The sequence below is a fragment of the Watersipora subatra genome, chromosome 2 (genome assembly GCF_963576615.1).
Source record: "Watersipora subatra chromosome 2, tzWatSuba1.1, whole genome shotgun sequence".
NCBI classification, from domain to species: Eukaryota; Metazoa; Bryozoa; class Gymnolaemata; order Cheilostomatida; family Watersiporidae; genus Watersipora; species Watersipora subatra.
Window position 1 is genome coordinate 66,865,719 of NC_088709.1, and position 21,090 is coordinate 66,886,808.

General features: G+C 37.7%; 2 protein-coding genes across 2 annotated transcripts in view; both read right to left on the reverse strand.

Moving 5' to 3' along the window:
• Positions 1-9,579, reverse strand: part of LOC137387135 (E3 ubiquitin-protein ligase UBR4-like) — a 40,373-nt gene extending 30,794 nt beyond the window's left edge. The window contains exons 1-11 of the mRNA XM_068073449.1: positions 9,520-9,579; positions 9,225-9,342; positions 8,847-8,956; positions 8,020-8,151; positions 6,076-6,228; positions 5,132-5,305; positions 4,555-4,759; positions 3,626-3,862; positions 3,107-3,254; positions 2,244-2,355; positions 1,286-1,455 (exon numbers count right to left, since the gene is read on the reverse strand). Of these exons, the coding sequence (XP_067929550.1) occupies positions 1,286-1,455; positions 2,244-2,355; positions 3,107-3,254; positions 3,626-3,862; positions 4,555-4,759; positions 5,132-5,305; positions 6,076-6,228; positions 8,020-8,151; positions 8,847-8,956; positions 9,225-9,327 (1,544 nt within the window). The 5' untranslated portion in view covers positions 9,328-9,342; positions 9,520-9,579. The remainder of the gene's footprint in view (positions 1-1,285; positions 1,456-2,243; positions 2,356-3,106; positions 3,255-3,625; positions 3,863-4,554; positions 4,760-5,131; positions 5,306-6,075; positions 6,229-8,019; positions 8,152-8,846; positions 8,957-9,224; positions 9,343-9,519) is intronic.
• Positions 9,493-21,090, reverse strand: part of LOC137388469 (E3 ubiquitin-protein ligase UBR4-like) — a 61,139-nt gene continuing 49,541 nt past the window's right edge. The window contains 14 exon segments of the mRNA XM_068074956.1: positions 9,493-9,621; positions 9,755-9,879; positions 11,712-11,807; positions 12,601-12,808; positions 14,292-14,432; positions 15,119-15,304; positions 15,650-15,763; positions 16,144-16,265; positions 16,899-17,043; positions 17,602-17,794; positions 18,974-19,229; positions 19,871-19,986; positions 20,071-20,171; positions 20,504-20,661. Of these exon segments, the coding sequence (XP_067931057.1) occupies positions 9,493-9,621; positions 9,755-9,879; positions 11,712-11,807; positions 12,601-12,808; positions 14,292-14,432; positions 15,119-15,304; positions 15,650-15,763; positions 16,144-16,265; positions 16,899-17,043; positions 17,602-17,794; positions 18,974-19,229; positions 19,871-19,986; positions 20,071-20,171; positions 20,504-20,661 (2,090 nt within the window).

Here is a 21,090-nt window from a genome sequence, read left to right on the forward strand (position 1 = left end):
AACCCACAGCAAATGTCATCAAACAGAAAAACAGTACTTTACCATTATTTGGGCTAAAACTATAAAAGCTTGTACGGTTTTAAAAAACTCAGAAAAACCTTTACAATAGCATCATATCCATTGAGCACATTTTCATCATTATTTTATGACTAAAAATATAGTGGAAAATAATAATTAGTACTATAAAATTCTTCATTTGCATCACAATAATTTATGACCTACCAACAAACGAGTCGTATCGATTTTTTTCACGACATCATTCAAATAAAATTTGTTACTAAAACGAAGGAAGTAGATAGAGATATTTGAAAACTGTTGCAAATGGAAGTAAAATTTTTGGTCTAATATCTTGTGCAAAAATTAATTTGATTGGTTCACGCTGTTACTTAGAAATGGCTTTTGTAAACAAAGCCATATGAATGCCGGAATTCTGGCCGATAGAGATTCTGATACACCCTACGCAATGCTACAAAAACCGACAATTATGGTTCAAACTTCAAAGGGTTACGACTGGGAGCACAAATATCGGTCGATAGAAAATAGTAAAAAACAATGAATAAATTGGATAGCATCATGGTTGAATTGTAAATTTTAAAATATGTCTGATGTTTGGAAATTTTAGACATAAAACCTGTATCAACAAACCCAATACCCAAAAAACCCATTGGCCAAGACGTACTCGTGCCAAGCACTACCAGCTACCCGATACTCCAAAAACCCAAACGGAAGGGGGCGGAGTCTAAACTCGCTGGCTGGCCAAGAAGTACTCGTGCCCAGCATTAGAAGAAACACAGGATAGATATAAGCTCAGATATCCTAACAAAGATATAATCTGAAATGTGATTGGTCAAACGCACCGAATCTTGTGACTACACTTAGAACTTTTGGTTCTAACTGAAAAGTTTAGGAAGTTGAAATGAATTGAGTAGAATAACTATGATACCATCTCTTACATGTAAATAGCAACACAACCTTGCATTTCATATGACTGTAATCTTCAGAAATGTTAGCCATCAATTTTGTACAATCATTGTACAAAATGCTGAAAAAGTGTGAAACTGATGAAAGCAACATTACTTATCACGATGGCAAAACTGAAAGTGTATTCTGTATAAACTACATAACGTGTGGACTAAATGAATAAAACGGAATAGCCAAACACAGGTTTGAGTGTTTAGATCAAATTTGCATTTGGGCTTTCTGACGTTTGGTTTTTCTGGCCAGAAGTTAAAAAAAGAAAAAAGATGTTTAGGAGACTTGAGGAAGACGATACAACGACAGGCACCTGTGTTTCAGCTCTACGGCCGACAGCACTGTCCTTGAGCTGTAGTTTATGGTCAGAGCCTTTACCATCTTGCTCTTCTTTATGTCTGTTATTCGTATGTGAATGCGGCTGATCATATGACTTCCTGTCAGCTTTATCATCTGAGTTGTCGTCGAGAACTTATTGTCAACCTGAACAACAAATGAATAAGTCTAATGACATTTAGCAGAGTGAGGGATAGAGAGATCTATAATAATAATGCATGCCATACTAAATATCTGCAAGCATGGAGTTATCCACCCATGAGCACTTGAATTAGACGCCGTAACAGTATGTATAAAATCTTGATGAGTTTTCAAAGACAACTCAGTGTAATAATCTTCAGCTAAAACCAACCTTGTAGTCTTTCCACAATAAACCACAAAATCACCCTGTTAAAAACGAACTCGCAAAAAAATGTAAAAGATTTAACAAAAACTATCGGTATTCTTCTATCATTTGCGATTGCTTTTGATGTTTGAGGTGATCTGACAGCCACGATGTTTCATGATTATAATTGATAAAACTTGACTGCGATTAAAACGCTCAGATCAAGCAAAAGTGCAATGATGACATCCATATTTCTAAGGAGACCAACAGAATAGAGACGCGTAATGCTGCAACTTGAACGCAATACTCGATATCAACTATAGCAACGATAGCTAATTGTGACGTCATTTCGGACATATTTTTCTTATGAGCATTTTTACCGCGATTAAGTTTATTCGATTTTAATCTTGAAACATCCTGGTTATCGGATTACCTCAAACATCAAAAACAATCGCAAATGATAGAAAAATACCGATACTTCCAGATAAAATCTACTAAAAATTTGTATAAGTGAACCTTTACAAACTCACACAATAATAACACAACAGTCTGATGATAACAGCAGTATGCTATGCTAGATTACGAACTCCAAAGTACAGTAAATAATTACCTTAATATTGTTCAGCTTGAGGTTGGAATAGGAGATTTCAGGGTCATTGCAAGTCATGCAAGGTTCTCTCTCCAAGTAGTATCCATCCAGGTCCACCAACTCCTGCAGCATGCTGTAACATGGAAAGAAGGGATGAAACTGGACCTCAACATATATGTTCATAGAACGTAGATGTTCACCTATGCTAATATGTATGAATGTGTGAGATAGTACGATCATGACATGTACAGAGGGACTCAAAAACTAGAAAACTTTTTCCGTAGCATTCTAAAACTAAAAAGCTTGCTAAACTATATTAAAAGGTAACTAAGACCTCAGACAGAATAGATCACAATGTTTGGTGTTGGCGTTGGAGGTACACCAAAATATGGTTCACTAGCCCTTTGAGATATACTATGATAATTTGCTAATCACCTGCAGAACACTTGTATTTACCTATCAATAAATACACACATTAAGGCATCGATATCAATTAGTATAGCATGAGATCAACTAGTATAGCAAGAGATCAACTAGTATAGCAAGAGATCAACTAGTATATCAAGAGATCAACTAGTATATCAAGAGATCAACTAGTATATCAAGAGATCAACTAGTATAGCAAGAGATAAACTAGTATAGCAAGAGATCAACTAGTATATCAAGAGACCAACTAGTATATCAAGAGATGAACTAGTATAGCAAGAGATCAACTAGTATAGCAAGAGATCAACTAGTATAGCAAGAGATCAACTAGTATAGCAAGAGACCAACTAGTATAGCAAGAGATCAACTAGTATAGCAAGAGATCAACTAGTATAGAAAAAGACCAACTAGTACAGCGAGATATCAACTATATAATAGACACAGATTAATGAAATTACTTGTATATATTGGTGTTCTGGTGATGCTTTAGCTGTCCGTTGCTGTCAGAGAGTAAATCAATAACTCCCCTCACAAACTGCTGTTTGGTACCAACAGCCAGGTCTGTCTGTATGATCATGTGACCCATCAGGTCCACAAACATGGACGCTATGAAACAAATAGTAGACTTTATATGACTCTAGCGCAAAATTATACTTTTACACAACTGAGCATGTGGTTACACAATGCTTCAAAGTTTTAAACAAAATTACATAAAACTACTGAATAATAAATATGCTTTCAGAATCAACATGAAACGATGAGCATTGAAAAACGCATGGAATGTAGAATACAAGAGATAGCAAGCAACAAACGAGATATCACAATGCTCCAGATTCATCTTTTATGATGCAAACAGAAACCATCCATATCATGATCAATGGCCACAAATCATGATCAATGGCCAAAAAAGGTAAAGATGACTACATGATGCTACCTTTCGCGTCACAATAGTTAAATATATAAATATGTAATGCTACCTTTCTTGCCGTAGTAGGAGAGCTGAGGCCAGAGGGTCCATAAGAGGTTGAGAAGGATTGACCTTTGACTCTTGTTTCCTTGCTCGTATAGACTGAGTACCATACCGTGCATCTGAGTACGGAGGGGGGTCTGGTTGGTTTGAAGGAGGTAAACTCTGAGAAACTCTGATAGAAGGTCTTTACGAACATTGGTCATCATTTCTTGTATGATTTGTTTGTGTAGACCGACGTCATCTCCTGCAGGTAAAAACATAAGCAAATGCGAATATTTTACTGCTCTATATTCCTTGACCCATTGCGTTAAACTAACACAACATGATGTGACACGGGACTCTAACTAGTGCTTCTGTGTCATCAGGTCAGGACAGATATTAATGTAACTTATTAGATTTGGTCTTTGACTAGAAGCAATAAGGTTCCTAATATTATAGTTTGATTGCAGTAACGGTACCGCTGTAAAGACTGGTTTACACTAGTGATGGATATTGGCACAAACGATTTGAACCGATACAATAAAACGGTAAGACTGACCAAGTAGCATTGGGGTGACTAACCCTGCGCACTGAACCATTGTTTGCCATTTTGGAAAATCTATCAATTAATTACAATCAAAAAATAAAACTAAGCTTTGATTTCTGATATTTGCCAAAATGGGCAATCGATTGACAAACGATGTGCATTGAGCAAACAAGATCTTTTCGGGTGATGTCAACATCTTGATAATGCATGAGGGCAATCACACTTATTTAGACGGACCTGATTGGCTGTTCAGAGCTATACTGGTGGGTTGCTAACATTTTACCATTTACACTTGGCAATTCCTTGGCGTTCTCACTCTAACAAATATACCATGGAGGGCCTGGTAAACGCAAAACAAACAGAAAACAACTCCAACAGTCCACTTAACTAAAACAAATTTGGAAACTAACCAGTACTGGGAGAAGAAGACTTGCTAGCGGTAGGCGCTGTCACGGCTGAACGTAAAAGGGAGATGAGAGGATCAGCGAGGCCTTGTGTGGTCTGAACACAAAGGAGTAGCATCAGTTCAACAGTGCCTGGTGTCACTGTACAGTACTTCTGCCAGTTGACACACCGTGATGAGGCTATCTCCTGGACTACCTTGAGGTTCTCCACCTGACAACAAAAACTGTAAATATAGCTATGCTTGGAAAGTATTCTTCATTTGCCCTTTTGAAAAGGCACCCACTGCCATAACCTAGCGTGCGTGTGCTGGTAGATAACATTACATAATAAAAAGACACAAAAGCTTTGAAAAGACCGGTGCTGAATCCACCTTTCAATGTAATACTTTCTACGTTTAGCCATTCGAATAAACAATTATCAAACTCAAAATGAATAGAAATAAACATAGAAGCTTGATGTATAACACTCTTGCGATGTTGTGGAAGCCAGATAGCAATACTAAACATAATTGATCATAGACCGATCGACACAACTCAATGTTCTGCGACTCTGAAGTGGAAATAATCTTTGGTAAAGCCATACCATGGCAGTGAGGGTCGTGTATGGTATATCCGTAGTTCTTCCGGCTCCAGCAAGGTTCTCGGTCACTCCACAGTCCATAGCAGAGTCTTTTACCATCGTCATCCGGCTGTTGATAGTGTTGATATCCCTAACACGCCTGTAATTGTCCTTCGTCCCACAGATAGAGTTAAGCAGCTGTAACGTACACCGTCAGTAAACGTACAAAAGACAACTAGCACGCCTGAAACTGATTAAAGCAAGACCTGTTCACTCGCAAAATGCATAACTATAAAACTTACAAGAATCGTTCAGTTATTAATAACAAAACAAATTTGAAGAATGAGTGACTGCCAACTAATGGTCATTGTCTAGTATGGCCGTATCTCTGCCTGATCACAAAAACTAAGACTTTTGTTAGATGTACATATTGCCAAATTATACAAAGCCCAGTGTTTGTTTGTCTGCCATTCGTATGTCCAGTTATAGCGCTAAAGTCTTAGGAACGAAAAATCGCTTCGTGCTGGAATTGAACCCGGAACCCCAGTTCTGCAGACAGGCATACCTATCTACTCTAGCACAGTTCCTAATTTCCATATAATGGAACAATTGTGCACATACTTATACAGTGCTTGTGTTACTAGCTCAAGTTACTCAAATTCATTTAGTAATTATTTTATCACCCATGCAATGCCGACCATTCACCAAGTAATAAAACTTAAAATTTGCAATCAAGCGAATCATTCTGAAGCATTGAAATTTGAACTGGAAAGAAACAGCTTCCAAACATACAAACAGGAATCTAAAGGGCAGTTTTGAAGAAAAATTATTGAACATATTTATCTGCTTATATTTCAACTACATCATTAAAGATGCAGAAATATTAAACACGCATGGAGACACTGAGGAACAAAACATACAAGAGATAATCCATAGAAACACAAAGAGCAATCAGAGAGCAAACATACCTTTCTAACTTGTCGCTTGATGAAAGCAGCTTCACACACGACCATATAGTCAGAGAGCACACGTGTCCACTCCTCGCTGAATGTCAGCTTCAACTCGGAGCTGTGGTCAGAGATCTTCTTTATCTGGTTGATAAGACGTAACACCATCTCTGTCTGAAAGATAGCAAGCCTTGGTATTATAGTATTGTGTGTGAAGATATATGATGACAGACAATGACAGAGAAAAATGTCAAATCACATAATTATTACATGTATAAATAAAACAGGATTTTATTTCACATATTCATCGAGTGTTACCTTTACAAACAAAGTCTTAATATACTGTGAGTGGCCAAAAAACTATTCAACAGGCGGATAAGACAAATCTCACACTACCTTAGCTATACTAACTTCCTCACTAATCAATGTAAAACAGTTACATGTATGTGGTCCCCAGCAATCAGTATAGTCTCAACAATCACACGGGGACCCTTTAGTAACAAGAACTCTATATCATAAATTATAAGTTGCAAAAAAGCCGCGAACCATTTTTATTACATGTTTATGTGAGGGAATTAAACAACCGGTCGGTCACCAAGACAGCTCATCCAATTTTACCTTGTCTTAGGCCTTGGCCTACTTCACATAAATTGAAATACATGTCGACTGGAAAGGAAAAGTCAACATGGAGTAACTTTTAGCCAACTCATGCTATTTATGGTCAAGTCATCCGACAGGCACATGTTCATGCTAACACTAGTGGTAAAACCTCTGTCTTGTACCTTGGCAACAATAAAAGCATTGTCAAGAACAACTTCAGCTATGATTTTAAAACTATAATGATTGAGAGATGACGCTTTACCTATGCAGAAGGCGTTCCTACAACACAAATATCCGTTCTACGAAAGTTTACTTTATAAGGATTTTACGTTATACGAACAGTAAAACACATGTAAATTGCCTAATCCGTTCCAAGGTCTTTCCAAACTAACCCTTTTGGTCATAAAAAAAGAAAAAAACTAGGCAACCTTTTAATTTGTTGGCTATACCGCAATTGCAGTATTATTGGTTGGCATCAACAACTTTACTCCTTTGTTTCTAAAGGGTCAAGGTTAGGATAACAGATATCTTTTGACGATACTTCCACTCATGACATTCAGATTGGTAGACCGACGCTGTAGCACCTGCACCAATCAATTGCTTTTAAGTATATCTGAACAATTGCACATCTACTTATTCTCCGTTTAGTCGACACATCTGACGATCTATCACTACGAACTAGAATGTCATGAAGCTTGAATACAAGTGTATATATAATAGAGATTACGCTGTACGTATGTCGTTTTGTCTTACAAATGCGTGACGAAAAAAAGAAAGCGATTTATTAGGCTAACTACAAGATTATGGTTATTCAAATTGTATTTGAGGACTTGCATCGAGTTGGCATTTTACATTACATGGAAATTTTTATGCAGTACAAAGCAAAAACTTGACATACATTTTTTTTGTTATGTTGAATTTACGTTATAGGAAGTATACGTTATAGGAAGTATACGTTATAGGAGGTATACGCTATAGGAGGTATACGCTATAGGAGGTATACGTTATAGGAGGTATACGTTATAGGAGGTATACGTTATAGGAGGTATACGTTATAGGAGGTATACGTTATAGGAGGTATACGTTATAGGAGGTATACGTTACAGGAAGTATACGTTATAGGAGGTATACGTTATAGGAGGTATATGATATAGGAGGTATACGTTATAGGAGGTATAAGTTATAGATCGTCTACTGTAATAAATGCCACTCTTCCTTAAGGTTTGGGTTCCAGTGGCCTTTGAGTGGTCTCTTACACCTTAGATAATTCAAACGATATCCACTAGATGAAACAATCTAAGTGTTAAGAGTTGACTGATGCTAACAGGTGTGCAACAGTGACTTGAACAAAAATGTGAGGAATACCTGAAGTTGGGGAAAGACCTCAAAGACATCCATAGGGTGCTCCTTCACATATTGCTTAAGGAAGAATGGTGACATGTCGAATATTCCTGTAGACTTACTGGCAAATCTCATGTGAGCGCCAGTGTCACTTTCCTGCAATAAGGTTGCAATTACTAAAGTGAGGTGATGTTTGGCAGGTCATTTTACAGTTCTATTGATAGATATTGCTGACAACCCAAACAGGCCCCAGGGAAGATCTTAAGGTAATGCCGGAGAAGATCTTAATGTCGAGTGGGAAAACTAAAGGAAAAATTACTAAAAATATATTTTAGGTTACCGATGAACATGTATATATACAAATCTCTCAACAATTTAGCCTGCCTAGTCATCATCAACGACTATAGAATAATTTTCAACAATCAATTAGCCAGTGAGCAAGGAAAATATTCTGTAAGAAGGTAGCAACCCTCTCATTTATAGCTCTTATGTATAGCCAGCCTCTATTGTCAGAGCTTTCGAGAATGTCGGCTCAACCGGCCGACGACTCAAACTAAGATGATGATGAACTCGGAATGTTGGACAAAATGTTGGAAAAGTAACTATTTTATCTAATAAAGTTGAGTCACGGTTTTGCTTTTGTTGTTATTTTTTTACATACATTTTAAAATGTGACTTATAATATGGTATACCTTTTATATTGGTTAAGTATAGAAACCGACCACAGAATTGAGACCGCAGCCCATGATTCGGTGTACCTTGCGGTGCAGAAAATACAGTAACCTAGGGTTCCATGAGTTGTCTCCTTTGAATCCTGAATATATTAACAGGAAAATATGGAGAGGACTTACCGGATTGTAACCCTTCCAGAAGTTGAGTAGTTGGGTAAGCAATGGCAAGAAGAAGTCAAGACACTTGGTGTTGATGAGAATAGATGCCGCACAAGTGGCTATCCTCGAGCCTGAGAAGAATAATATATAATAATACGATAGTAAGAATTAAAGGTCTCATAGCAAACAGAACACCAATTATGAACAGGAACAACAGATTAAAATGTTGAGAACTAAAAAGTTCACATTATGTCCTTGAAAGACGTTATCGCAACAAAAACTGACTCGCAAGGAGCTGACCTCGAGATCTGATAAAAGTCGTGAGAGTCAGTCATGTGATGAAACACATGCAAACGCTACAATAGCCTTTTCTCGTATGAACGAAAATACAAACATTACCTGACTTTGCGGTTGGTCCGTCATACTGGTGTGACCTTGACATGAGAACACTGAATAATCTTAGAACTATCAGCTCTAACTCGGCTCGAGCTGATCTCTCCATGAACTTTTTCCAACTCTGCAGCAGAGTGACACACTATATTATTTATATGTAGATAAAGGGCGAGTGAACACAATAATATGCCATGTCTTCTTGAGCTTCCTCTTCCTCGATTTAGTAATATTTGGCTATGTTGTTTTAAACCAATTTATTCGTAAGTTTGCAAAATCAGATGAACAACAAATGAACAGGCACCTGCTTGAAGTTGACAAGTCTGTGAAGTATGGTATTAAGACAGTGCTCCAACTCAGCTTTGTCCTCCGAAGAATCCAGATCAGCCAGCAGAATGAGCATGACCTATCAGCAGATTGCAACCAGGATACATATAAAAACAACCTGCCTACTTATCCAATTCTAAATATTCTTAACACTGTAGACGAAAAGCAAATTCAAAACTGACATGATAACCTGCAATAGTCCATGATTTTACCTGCAGAAAGGGAATAGCACGAACTCCATTACACTTCTCCAGCTCCTGCAGACCATGAGCCATCATCTCCTTCCTCACTTGAGCTCGGAGAAGTTTTTTCTGTTGCGAATCACACTCGAGTTCGCCTAAAGCCCAAGGAAATCTTACTTAGAGTGGTCCCCAAGCTACTGCTACACTCAATCAGTGGTACTGACAGACAGGAATGATGATAGATGACCGGAATGAAATGATAATAAAAATGGCTGCACTAAGAAAACTAACAGATCCGGAGGGAAACAAGTGGCAGGTACACATCTCTGGTTTCATCAGCCAGTAGCATATAGTGGGACTTGAGCTATGTATCGTCTAAAAGTCAACTGACAGCTCAATAAATTAATGTATGATCAGTCGTGTATAACTTATAAATTGGGGTACTAATAATGTTTTTGCGTAATTCTGACCAAATGCAATGTTTTAGCAACATTTTCATGTTGCAAAAATGAACAGAAAGAATTACGATAATTGCAAAATATTGAACACGAACAGCTATAACGATATATAGCTGTATTTAAATCATTTGGTTTTTGAGCTATGTAGATCATTTAAAAATTGCATGCTCAAAATCCTTATTCATAAAAGCAGAGCATGCGATAATAGGTCTTTAAAAGATGATTTTTGAGAGTAGCTAATTTTACGAATAAGTTATAAAATTTCCAATTTGCGTGAAGGAGGACCTTGGCGGTAGCACAATCCACAAGATGAAACACACCAGCTGATTGGTATAATTAGATAGCTGCGACTCGACAGCTAATATAACTACGATACACACCATTTTTTGTATTTGTACTATCTGCTCCGACTTTTTCCTGCATTTGCAGAAGATCAACGCCACGTGGCAGTAAACTAATCAGCAACTTTAACCTATCAACTGACAGCTTATTACCACTTTAACCAATCAACTGACAGCTTATCACCACTGGTAATCTTATTTTACTGCGAATTCATATTACCTAGTCTCTAATTATAAGCTTATAAAATGCCTGTTGCCTCATAAAATGCATTTTGAATAATGGTGAAAGTAATGACCGTCTAACCTATTTGTCTAGTGCTCACGCATTGGCCAGGCTAAAGCAATGGTAAACCACATGTCGGCTGAACTGCAAAAAAATGGCATCCTGATATGCAGACAAGGGCGAATTTTGTGAATGATTTTGTCTTAAAAGCTGCTTTCTTCTAACATCAAAAGCGTCGATGAAAACTATCAATGTGAATGAGTGTTATATTCAAATACTGTCAGTCAAGCTTTACAACCTTTATTGGCCTATGCTAGCAGTTTTTGTGGTCCCATCGCTACTCTAAAAAGCCATTTCGGTGATGACTATTTCGATGATGACGCAATCACTGCTAAGAATGATGAGTTTTGATGTTCTACCTTTCATATTTTGCTTACAAGTGAGGACTAACAAGAAATTTGGCTCAAACTCTTGACAATGTTTTTTGCGATCTATCGACAGATGAACTTGTTAGGGTGGTTGTTTAGCTGTTTGTCATAACCTATCAGAAAAATGCAACTAATACGAGTAAATAGTATTTTTTAAACAAAAACAGGATAAAAAGATATAACATAATTAGTTACCTAATAATAAAATGGTGGCCCACATATAACTGCCATAGTAGACCAGATTAATATTTGCTGTACACATTCTTTCAAGAGTTTTGGTTGTTCAAAAGAAAGAGCCTTCTCATCAAAACATTATTAGAAAAAACTGCAGACAACGATAGTTGTTAACAAACTTGGACATGCAACATGAAAGTGCTTTCATTGAGCATTTTCATGCTACTTTGTTCACCTACTCCAACAATTCAGCCTAGCCCCTGCCCCCACAAGAGCTACACCATGAAAAGATAGAACGATATCTACTCCATCCGCATAGGCTATTTTCCCTAACCTATGCATAGGCAATGCAATACAACTGACCTGCGGAGATGATGGCAGAGGTGCTATCAGACCTCGCACTTGCAGCTAGACCAACATGTTGCACTGCCTCGGTAGAGCTGTGTGCACTCATATGACCTGCAGACACATTATGAAGGAAATGTACAACAGTTATTATACCAGTTCATATTAATACCTAATGTAAACTACCACGAATAACGGGAAGTCTCAGTAAACAGAACGAAGCTCTATAACACGCTCAGGTCTCCACACACAGAGTTAATGCACTCTGAAGTCAAAGACCCACATTTACTCCAGCAAATACAGCTATTACGATATACCTCTATTTCTTCTACTCTCTTAACAGTCTAAAGTACATTCCTTAACACTTTTACTAAGGAACTTCTTTGCTTGTTCTCATGGAATTAATTTTTCCCAAAAGATTTTCGGCTGACGCGCACTTAATAATTTTGCTGTAAATGCTAAAGATTTTGTCTTAGAGATGAAATCCTAAAGTTCTTTGTAACCAGCAGAAAACTCTGCACACGAATCAATGCATTTAAAGGAAAGAAGCAATGTTTAATATATTCTGCTAGATTAGTAAAACCAACTGCAAAAATATGTTATCATTTTCGCGGTTTGAGCAAATAGCAGACCATCATTCTTTAATATAAAAATACAGTTATCAGAAATATCTGAGAAATATTGAAGAATTTTACCTGCAGAAATACTTTTAAGTTGTTCACAATTTTTCTGCTTATCCATCTCAACCTGGGAACCGAAAAACTTGGAGACCGGAATATTATGGTGTTAATACTGAGTCAAAAGGAAACCAGCTGGTTCATTTTGGCTTGATGAAAAAAGATGGTCAATTCTGAATACTGAGCAAGTACTGACATGGTAAGCTAAAATCAAGTCTACCGGAACATACCACCATCTGAATCGATGTCGGCATGGGTTGGCTCAGGTTCGTCAATAACAGATGCGACATCGGCAGCAAGGGCGTTACCGAACTCCTCCCCCTCTCCGACAATCATTATAGCTTGATTTAGAGCTGGCTCAACGAGATTGAATCCATCCTCATCTTCCTCATCATCATCTGGCTCTTCATCATCTTCATCGTCCTCATCATTTCCCTCCTGCAAAGATGAGAAAGCCATCACTTTTATGACTCTTAGAGTTCATTCTTATGAACACATTTCTAGTTTAGAGCATGACTACGAATAAGCTCATTGTAGCCTCCTAAAGCCTGGTTCACATATAAGCCGAAAAGCACCGGCGACAGCACCGAAGGCTATTGCGGTGAAATGTGAACTTACACCGCCGGGTACCGCCGAATACCACCGGTAGTCACTGGCGCTCAACGCCAGAGTTTAGTGCTGTTAAAATTTCGCAAAAAGCCGCAGGCAAAGCCTTCCTGAAATGCACTGTACACGTGAAGGTCACCATTATCGAAACAGCATGGCGAGCGAACATTCTCATGCAGTTATTAGCGATGAAGCTTTATGTGAATAGAAGCCGCCGGGCCTAGCGTCGCAAGCATTTTGCTGCACAAGATTACAGCCGGGGTCTCGCAATCGATATGGGAACCAGGTTTATAGAGGCGCCAACATCATTCACTCTATAAATTACAGGAGTAAACTGTAAACTTCCTAAACTCTGAAAGAAAATGTATTTGATAGATTAGTTCTAACCTAATTACTAACAGTTCCATTTGGAGCAGGAAATTTAATAACACGCTATGTGGGCATGCATCGTGTATGTCAGAGTACGGTACAGAGAGAGTTATGTCACACGAAGTAAAAGGGACCATATTGTACCCATTAGTGCTCTCTTTGTAACAATACCCTCTCTATACAGGTTCTAGCTCTGGATGACCGGTGATAAGGTTGGCTAACATATTGTCTCTATGAGTATAGAATTGATGAACAGAAAGAACATGAGTGAGTTACTCATGATGGCACTGACCAACCGTTCAATGAAGTTTACTACTGATAAATGCTGTTCAGCTAAAGCTATATGTCACAAAGGAACTTCTCTAGCATCTGAGAAGCTTGACATTGTAATGGCAACAAGAGACGCAGATATGGTGAATTCACAAACACAACTGTTCAATACGCTCTGGAATTCTTGCATATTTTTCATCTTATCTACTTCAAGTGATGCACATGTATTTGACTAGAAATGAGCAAATAAAAATGTAAGTGATATGATCATATCTCTAGAGATTGTTATCTTCAACCTTTAAAAAATGAAATGTTCTGAATTTAGACTACATAATCATTCAAAAACATTATTTTACAGCTGTTTGGTTTACATATTTAAAATCAGGACAAAATGAGGATTAATTTAATATATAATTTATGTCTATTGACTAAATTCACAATGAGTAGCAATGTTGTAAATGAGAATTTTAATTTTTGCCACCAAGGAGACCAGGTAATTTCGCAGACCACTGTATTAAAGCTTTTCAGCCCACAGACTCGATGTCTTCGATTTCTTACCTTATTTTAAGAAACTTTATCACGAGTTCCTATAGTCTACTACAGTGAACAACTTTATAATCATGATCAATACTTTACTGGAGTGTAAGTTTAGCATAAGTCCAAATATTACACTTACCTGCTCCTGTAGACTTAATGCGATGGCAAACTCAAGGTCATCTATGATGTTGGGCTCCATCTGCTCTGGTCCCAACCAGTCTTGCAGATCCATAGCTGGTGCTGCAGGGAGAAGGTTAGCTGGCACAGCCATTTGAGGAATCTAAATGAGTTAGAAGTAACAAGGTTCAACAGAAATGTAGTTTTTAAAATGAACAACAGGTTTGAAGCGCCAGTCAAGCGCAATAGTAACACTAAACAACATAAATGGTAAAAAGTCGCATAAAAACTACCACAAGCTATCGCGGATAACACAATATAGGTTTTCGATGAAATAATTATTTTAGTAATGTTCACATCAAGAGGATAAAACACCTTGAATTCAGCATGAAACAATTTTAAGGTCAAAGTTTATCCTTAATAGAAACAATTTAGTCTCAGATTTAACCTACTCACCTGCTAGCTATTTATATTCAACCATAATTGAACCGAGACAACAAGATCAAAAGTATCAAATTTTGTGAAGTAAAAAAACAAAAGTAAGGGTTGTTGCAATTTGTCTACACTGATAAGGAAAGACAACTCCGTGAAAAAATAAAATAAACGCACTATTGCACACATTGAACAGACAAGTTGCATCTGAGCTTGAGTAAAAAAGGATATTAAACCATCCTTATTACCCGTAAGCCATTATTATTATTAACATTATTACTACCATGGTAAGAGCCGACTAACAAAGATTTCATTTGACACACTACACCTGGGCTAGCCGGATATTAACTCAGATGTCAGCTGAGCGGCGTAACGCTATACACATAAAAAGTTTCATTGAGAAATTAATCAACTGACCTGCTGAGGTGAAGGATTAGCAGCAGCGGCTGGGTGGCGAGGAGCCGGCGTAGGTTTCACCACCTTTCCTGACCTCTTAGGCTCAACAACCTCCTCTTCGGCCACGGATTTAGTTTTACTGACCTTTGACTTTGGCTTCAGAACCTTAATCATGGCGTGTTTGCAGGCAAACCGCACAGCCGTGTCCTGCAGGAGAAGACAACTACATTATGAGAAGAATATTACTTACGCGTGTTTAACAAAATTGACAGCAACATCATCCTTGTATAGATGTTGAACAGCGTCGTGGTACAAACTTCATAGAATGAACAAGTTGAAAAAGATGGCACATGAAATGAAACTGGTCATCTATGCGCTAGGACTAAAACTTCCTGTTGCATGACAGACAGGAAGTTATAAAGTTAACATAAACCGATCCGAAACTTGCTAGTAGGTTAAAGATGAGTTTAATGTCATTCAAGTAGCCTCCTTGCAACAAGTGCTAGCGTGTGTCTGGCTACAATGTGGGATTGATAAGCCAAAACAATGTACCTCATGGAAGAGAAGCTGCAAACAAAGTGAGACAACTGTGGACATCAGATCCTTCTTCTCGGCAGCGAAAACAAAGATAACATCCAGAAGAGCATAAACTGTGGCTCTAATACCCTAAAACATAGACCGCCAGACGTATAACAACTTGGAGTTCTCTCAATCCTATACTCAAAATTGCATAATATCATACAAATCTAGTTCTTCATCACAAAGTCTTTCCCGAATGAACCGATTACTTGCAGTGCTAAGACAAAACTTACTGACAGAGCTGCCCTTAGGAAAATTCAAGGAATAACTAAAAAACCAATTGACTAACATAAGATAACTCCAAACATAAAATAGATGGTAAAATATTACAGCTCATATTTATATATTATTTCTATTTTAAACATACATTACCTAATTCATAGATAACAGAAATAAATTGCTTTAAAATGAGATAACGCTGTGAAGTAGTGAAAGAACCATACGGTGTTATAAAATATTTTCCGTACCTGCAAACCAGGGAAGCATACTGAAGCAAGGGTTCGATTGGCCGGCATGTTTAATACGAGGTAATTGAAGCGCTCGACGAGGCCTGTCAGAAACTTTCTCTCATAGTTTTGCTTGTCCACGTCTGAGTGAGTCAACAACAAAAGGTAAATGAACAAAGCCTCAAGACCTATGGCAGCAATGGTCTGCAGCCGTTCACTACCAACTTTTTAGAAATGCTACTACACCAGATGAATATATATATATATATATATTCATCTGGTAATATATATCATATATATCATATTCATATTATTCATCATAATATAATTATGATGAATTCATGAATATTATGAATGATAATATTCATTCATAATATTCATCTAGATAATATATAATATAGTATCTTGTTTCACAAAATATATCTATATATAGATATATATAGATATATATATATAGTCTTAGCCGTTGATAATACATATTCTATACAGCCTCCGCATGACGCTATTTGTATAAACAATAGCTAACAACTTGAAAAATTACTCTAGACATTTCTCAATATATCTTGTGAAACAAGATGATCACAACAAAAACAGTTATGTAATGCATTCTTTTTTACTCGCTGTCTGATCTGCCAATCTCACTAAATTCAGTTACCACGTGAGCAAGAACAGCCCACAAACATACAAAAGGCAGCGATTGTAAATGTTGCGACATCAACTCGAGAATCTACATGAGAAGGAAGGAGAACTAATGGAAGATATATGCATGTTCTTACAGCATTGAGCAAGGAGGCCGAGATTTCCTGGCCTGATGTGAGCCATCTGGCGGACCCACTCGAGGATGAGCTGATAGGTGCATGGATTGAGGTGGGCGATAGGAAGTGACATCCATTTGTCGATAGATCCAGCCCTCATCGCATCCTGTCCCAGACAGACAAATGCGTACTTGGCTAAACGGTTTAGTGAGACTATGACACCCTGCTGACAGTTGTTATAATCGCTACTAGTAACCTGGTAGTCTAGTGAGTTATGAGAGACCATCAGGTGTACTGATAAAACACGAAGAATAAAGATGTGCGCAAGTACTCTGAAACAGCACAAGGCAGTCGATCGGCACAGGCGGGGCACATAGTGTCAGTCTACCAGGCTGAATGTTGTGAGATCAACTCCCACTTTTAGCATTCTTTTATCTCAACCTCTAACGGTAGCTTCATATAGACAGACAGACCTACTACAGTAAATATAGATATATCTATTAAATATATTTAACTTCTATTCAGTTTCAATTCTGTTAGCTGTACTGACAGAGTATAACACCTTCTGCCAAGTAAAATATGCTAATTCGATGAAGCAAGAAATCAAATGGTGGTGAGACCATAACCACTACAAGCTCTGCGATTTCACACAGCCCCTTAATCCTACATCGAGTGCCAGTTGAGCTACAAACAATAACAGAAAGGAAATGAAGAGAAAACTAACGCTTGTCTCTTGTATGGCATTCTGGGTAGGTGTGAGGGTGTGGAGGAGAGAGCTGACACCCTGCTGGACACAGAGAGGAGGAAGTAGTAAGACCAGCTTGCTGACAGACTTTTCCAGAGTTGACATAGTCTCAGCTCCCTTTGGAGATGCGGAGAAATAGAGACTAAGCAGCTTGAGGGCGTCTGCTAAGAGCCTGCAAATTGGAAAGTTCTCGGTTTCTTGAAGGAAGAGGAAGTCTTCAAGGAAGAGGAGCGCTAACGATGGCTGCTAATGATGGCCCAAGTGGCATTATTATAACACGCTTTATTCTAGTGTTGAAGAAATTTGAAGAAATGTTTGAAGAAATAAAAACACACAAAAACAACAAAAATAATGAAAATAGTGCGGAAAGTGACTGTAGTTTTAGCTAACTAACAAAAATTCCTAGCTACAAGCTCTGACAAATGGTAATAAGTAGGAAGGCAGTGCAGAGTTTTTTCTCAGACATCTACTTTTAATGGAAGTAAAGAAATTCCATAAAATTAATGAATCGAAAAGATTAAAAATCAAAATATCAACCAAAAACTCACTGTGTCCAAATTAGCCTAAAAGTTGATAGGTTTTTTCTGCATAAATTCAGCTGTTAAACACTTGTTACCATTTGAAGCTTTGTCAGACCATCTTTTCATGTTTCTCATGTTTTTCCTTAGCAATATTATGTTCTAATTGTTCAATATTTGAATGTTATAAATAAAACAGATCATAATAATATTCATTATATATATATATATATAGATGTGTATATATATATATATATATATAGATGTGTATATATATATATATATATAGATGTGTATATATATAGATATATATATATATAGATGTGTATATATATATATATATATATACACACATCTATATATATATATATAGATGTGTATATATATAGATATATATGTGTATATATATATATATATATATATATATATATATATATATATATATATCAGGCCTTGCAAATGCGGTAACCATTTCTCAAAACCTGTTTCACGTACTAGATGCTCAATTCCAACTCGGTTGTTGAGACCAGTAAGTGATCATCGATGCATGAAACAGTCTAGACATCATTGCATGAAACAGTCTAGACATCATTGCATGAAAACGTTGCCACGGTTATGTAAAAGAATAGTGTCAGAGATGCATTTTTAATTAAATGTTAGTTACTGTCACAGATGTGATGCAAAACAGCAGAAAAACCAATTAGCAAGCATAGAGACAAACTGATTACAAGTTTACCATCATCCATTCATCTAAACTGGATTCAATTCAATTAGTGACTGGATATGATAATAGAGACACATCTGAGTAGAACTAGCGACACAAATTTACTCACCTGTCAAGGGGTGTCGATGCCTGGGGACTGAAGACTTCCATATCGGTAGATTCGTGGCTTTCTTCAATATCCTGGTCCTCTGCTGCATTCTGGGCAATGGTTGGGGCTCTTCGAGAGGGAGATGCCTGCTGCGGCGCTGTTTGCATTCCTACCTGTGCCGCTTCTTCTTCAGACCATCCAAAGGCGTCCTTCGATTTGGAATACACCTTGATAGAGTCTATGAACGTCACATGATCGGAGTGAGCGCTGGACCCAACTAGAAAGGTAAAAATAAACAGCGTTGAAAACAATAACACAGCATGGTTATGGATGATTCAGAATTAACATCGGGGTTGCAGGTTCACATTGGCCTTGAGAGAAACAATAAGGAGGGATGAAAGGGGAGAATGATGAGAGCATAATAGGAGAGGGAGAAAAAAGAATGGAGAAACCGATAAAAGAAAGAGGACAAATGAACAAAATAGGTGAAGAAAGGAAAAGGAGAGATGGGAGAGAATGATAAGTAAAGAAAAGAGAGAATAAGAAATAAAGAACAGAGCGAAGAAAGAAGAGTAGTACAAGGAAAAAGGAAATGTGAAGGGTGAAATGTGAAAGATGAAATGTGAAGGGTGAAATGTGAAGGGTGAAATGTGAAAGGTGAAATTGGAAGGGTGAAATGTGAAGGATGAAATGTGAAGGGTGAAATGTGAAGGATGAAATGTGAAAGGTGAAATGGGAAGGGTGAAATGTGAAGGGTGAAATGGGAAGGGTGAAATGGGAAGGGTGCAGGAGTGCAAAAAAAAGCAGGGAGCACTATGAAAAAGAAAGTTTATCAAAATGAAAATATGGAGAAAAAAGAGGTCATCAAAAAGAAAAGGATGGAAAATTGTAAAAAAAGTGAAAACCTGATTAGCTCACCCGTGATCACTAGCTTATTCACGCCTCGAATAGCTTCTTCTCGTGTAAAAGCAAAGTCCATCCATCTCTGTCCATCTGAATCCAGCCTTCGTCTCTTCCCAAATATCTCGATATAACTGCAAGACAAACACAAGCTGAAAGGTTTTCATCAACACGTACATCTATTGAAACAATATATAAAGATACGTGAGTAGCGTTACCTCGGCAGCCTGCTCATAAGATGTCCTCCGACCAGCACCCTCACGCCCATCAGCACATGATTGTTAGTACTGTTGATCACCTCTATCTTGAATGAGTCAGCCTACAATGCCAAATAGGATACAACAAACTTGCATTTAAAATAACCATCTTGTCAAGTAATAAAGAACCAGGGTACAACAAATCCTCATCAAGTCAAGGATTATTTTCTCGTAGAAACGTTAGCAGTCGGAGGGCAGTTATTACAAAAGTTGCTGTCAACTCTAAGCTTTGGCGGTTTTGTTTAAACTCTGCCTTAGCTCTCTAAGACTATGGCTATGCTTGCCAGAGCCCGTAAGTTATGAGTATGCACTTACTCTAAATGATCATAGACATCTGTTAAATCTCTAAAAAACAAGCAATACAAAAATCAAATAACTACGCAGTGATACCAACCTTGGAGCAGGCGACATACTGATTGCCAGCAGCCAGTCTCTGTTTGATGAGATTCCGATGGTAGACCTCTAGCAGGTCATTGCCACCATACTCTATGTCGTTAGTTAGTGAGCAACTCTCAAAGAAGTCGACCGGCATTTGACTGACGCACACCGCTCCTTAAGAGAAGATTAAGGATGTGTTTAGTGAACTCAATATTTGATGTAACAGTAGTGAGAAGAATGAGGAGCAATCATTGTAGTTCAATTGATGTCACACCAGGCTGACACATTTTACATCCGACTGACGCTCAGCAATACAAAGTTACTGCGGTGATAGCTAACTCAAAATGACCAGCATAATCTGCCAGTGATAGTCAGTGCTGACACCACCTGCTACCAATGACAAGTACCAACGACACCTGTCAATGATAAGCCATGCTAATAGGCTTAGTAAGTAAAGCAAGTGGTAATAGCACTCTACCCACAACTGGGACTGATGACATCTGCCATGAGTATGACAGAGATGATAGAACCCATCAGTTACATATTTGCATGACTAAAGGTATGTGTCACAGTATTGCAGTACGTTCAGAAAATGAGCAAAAG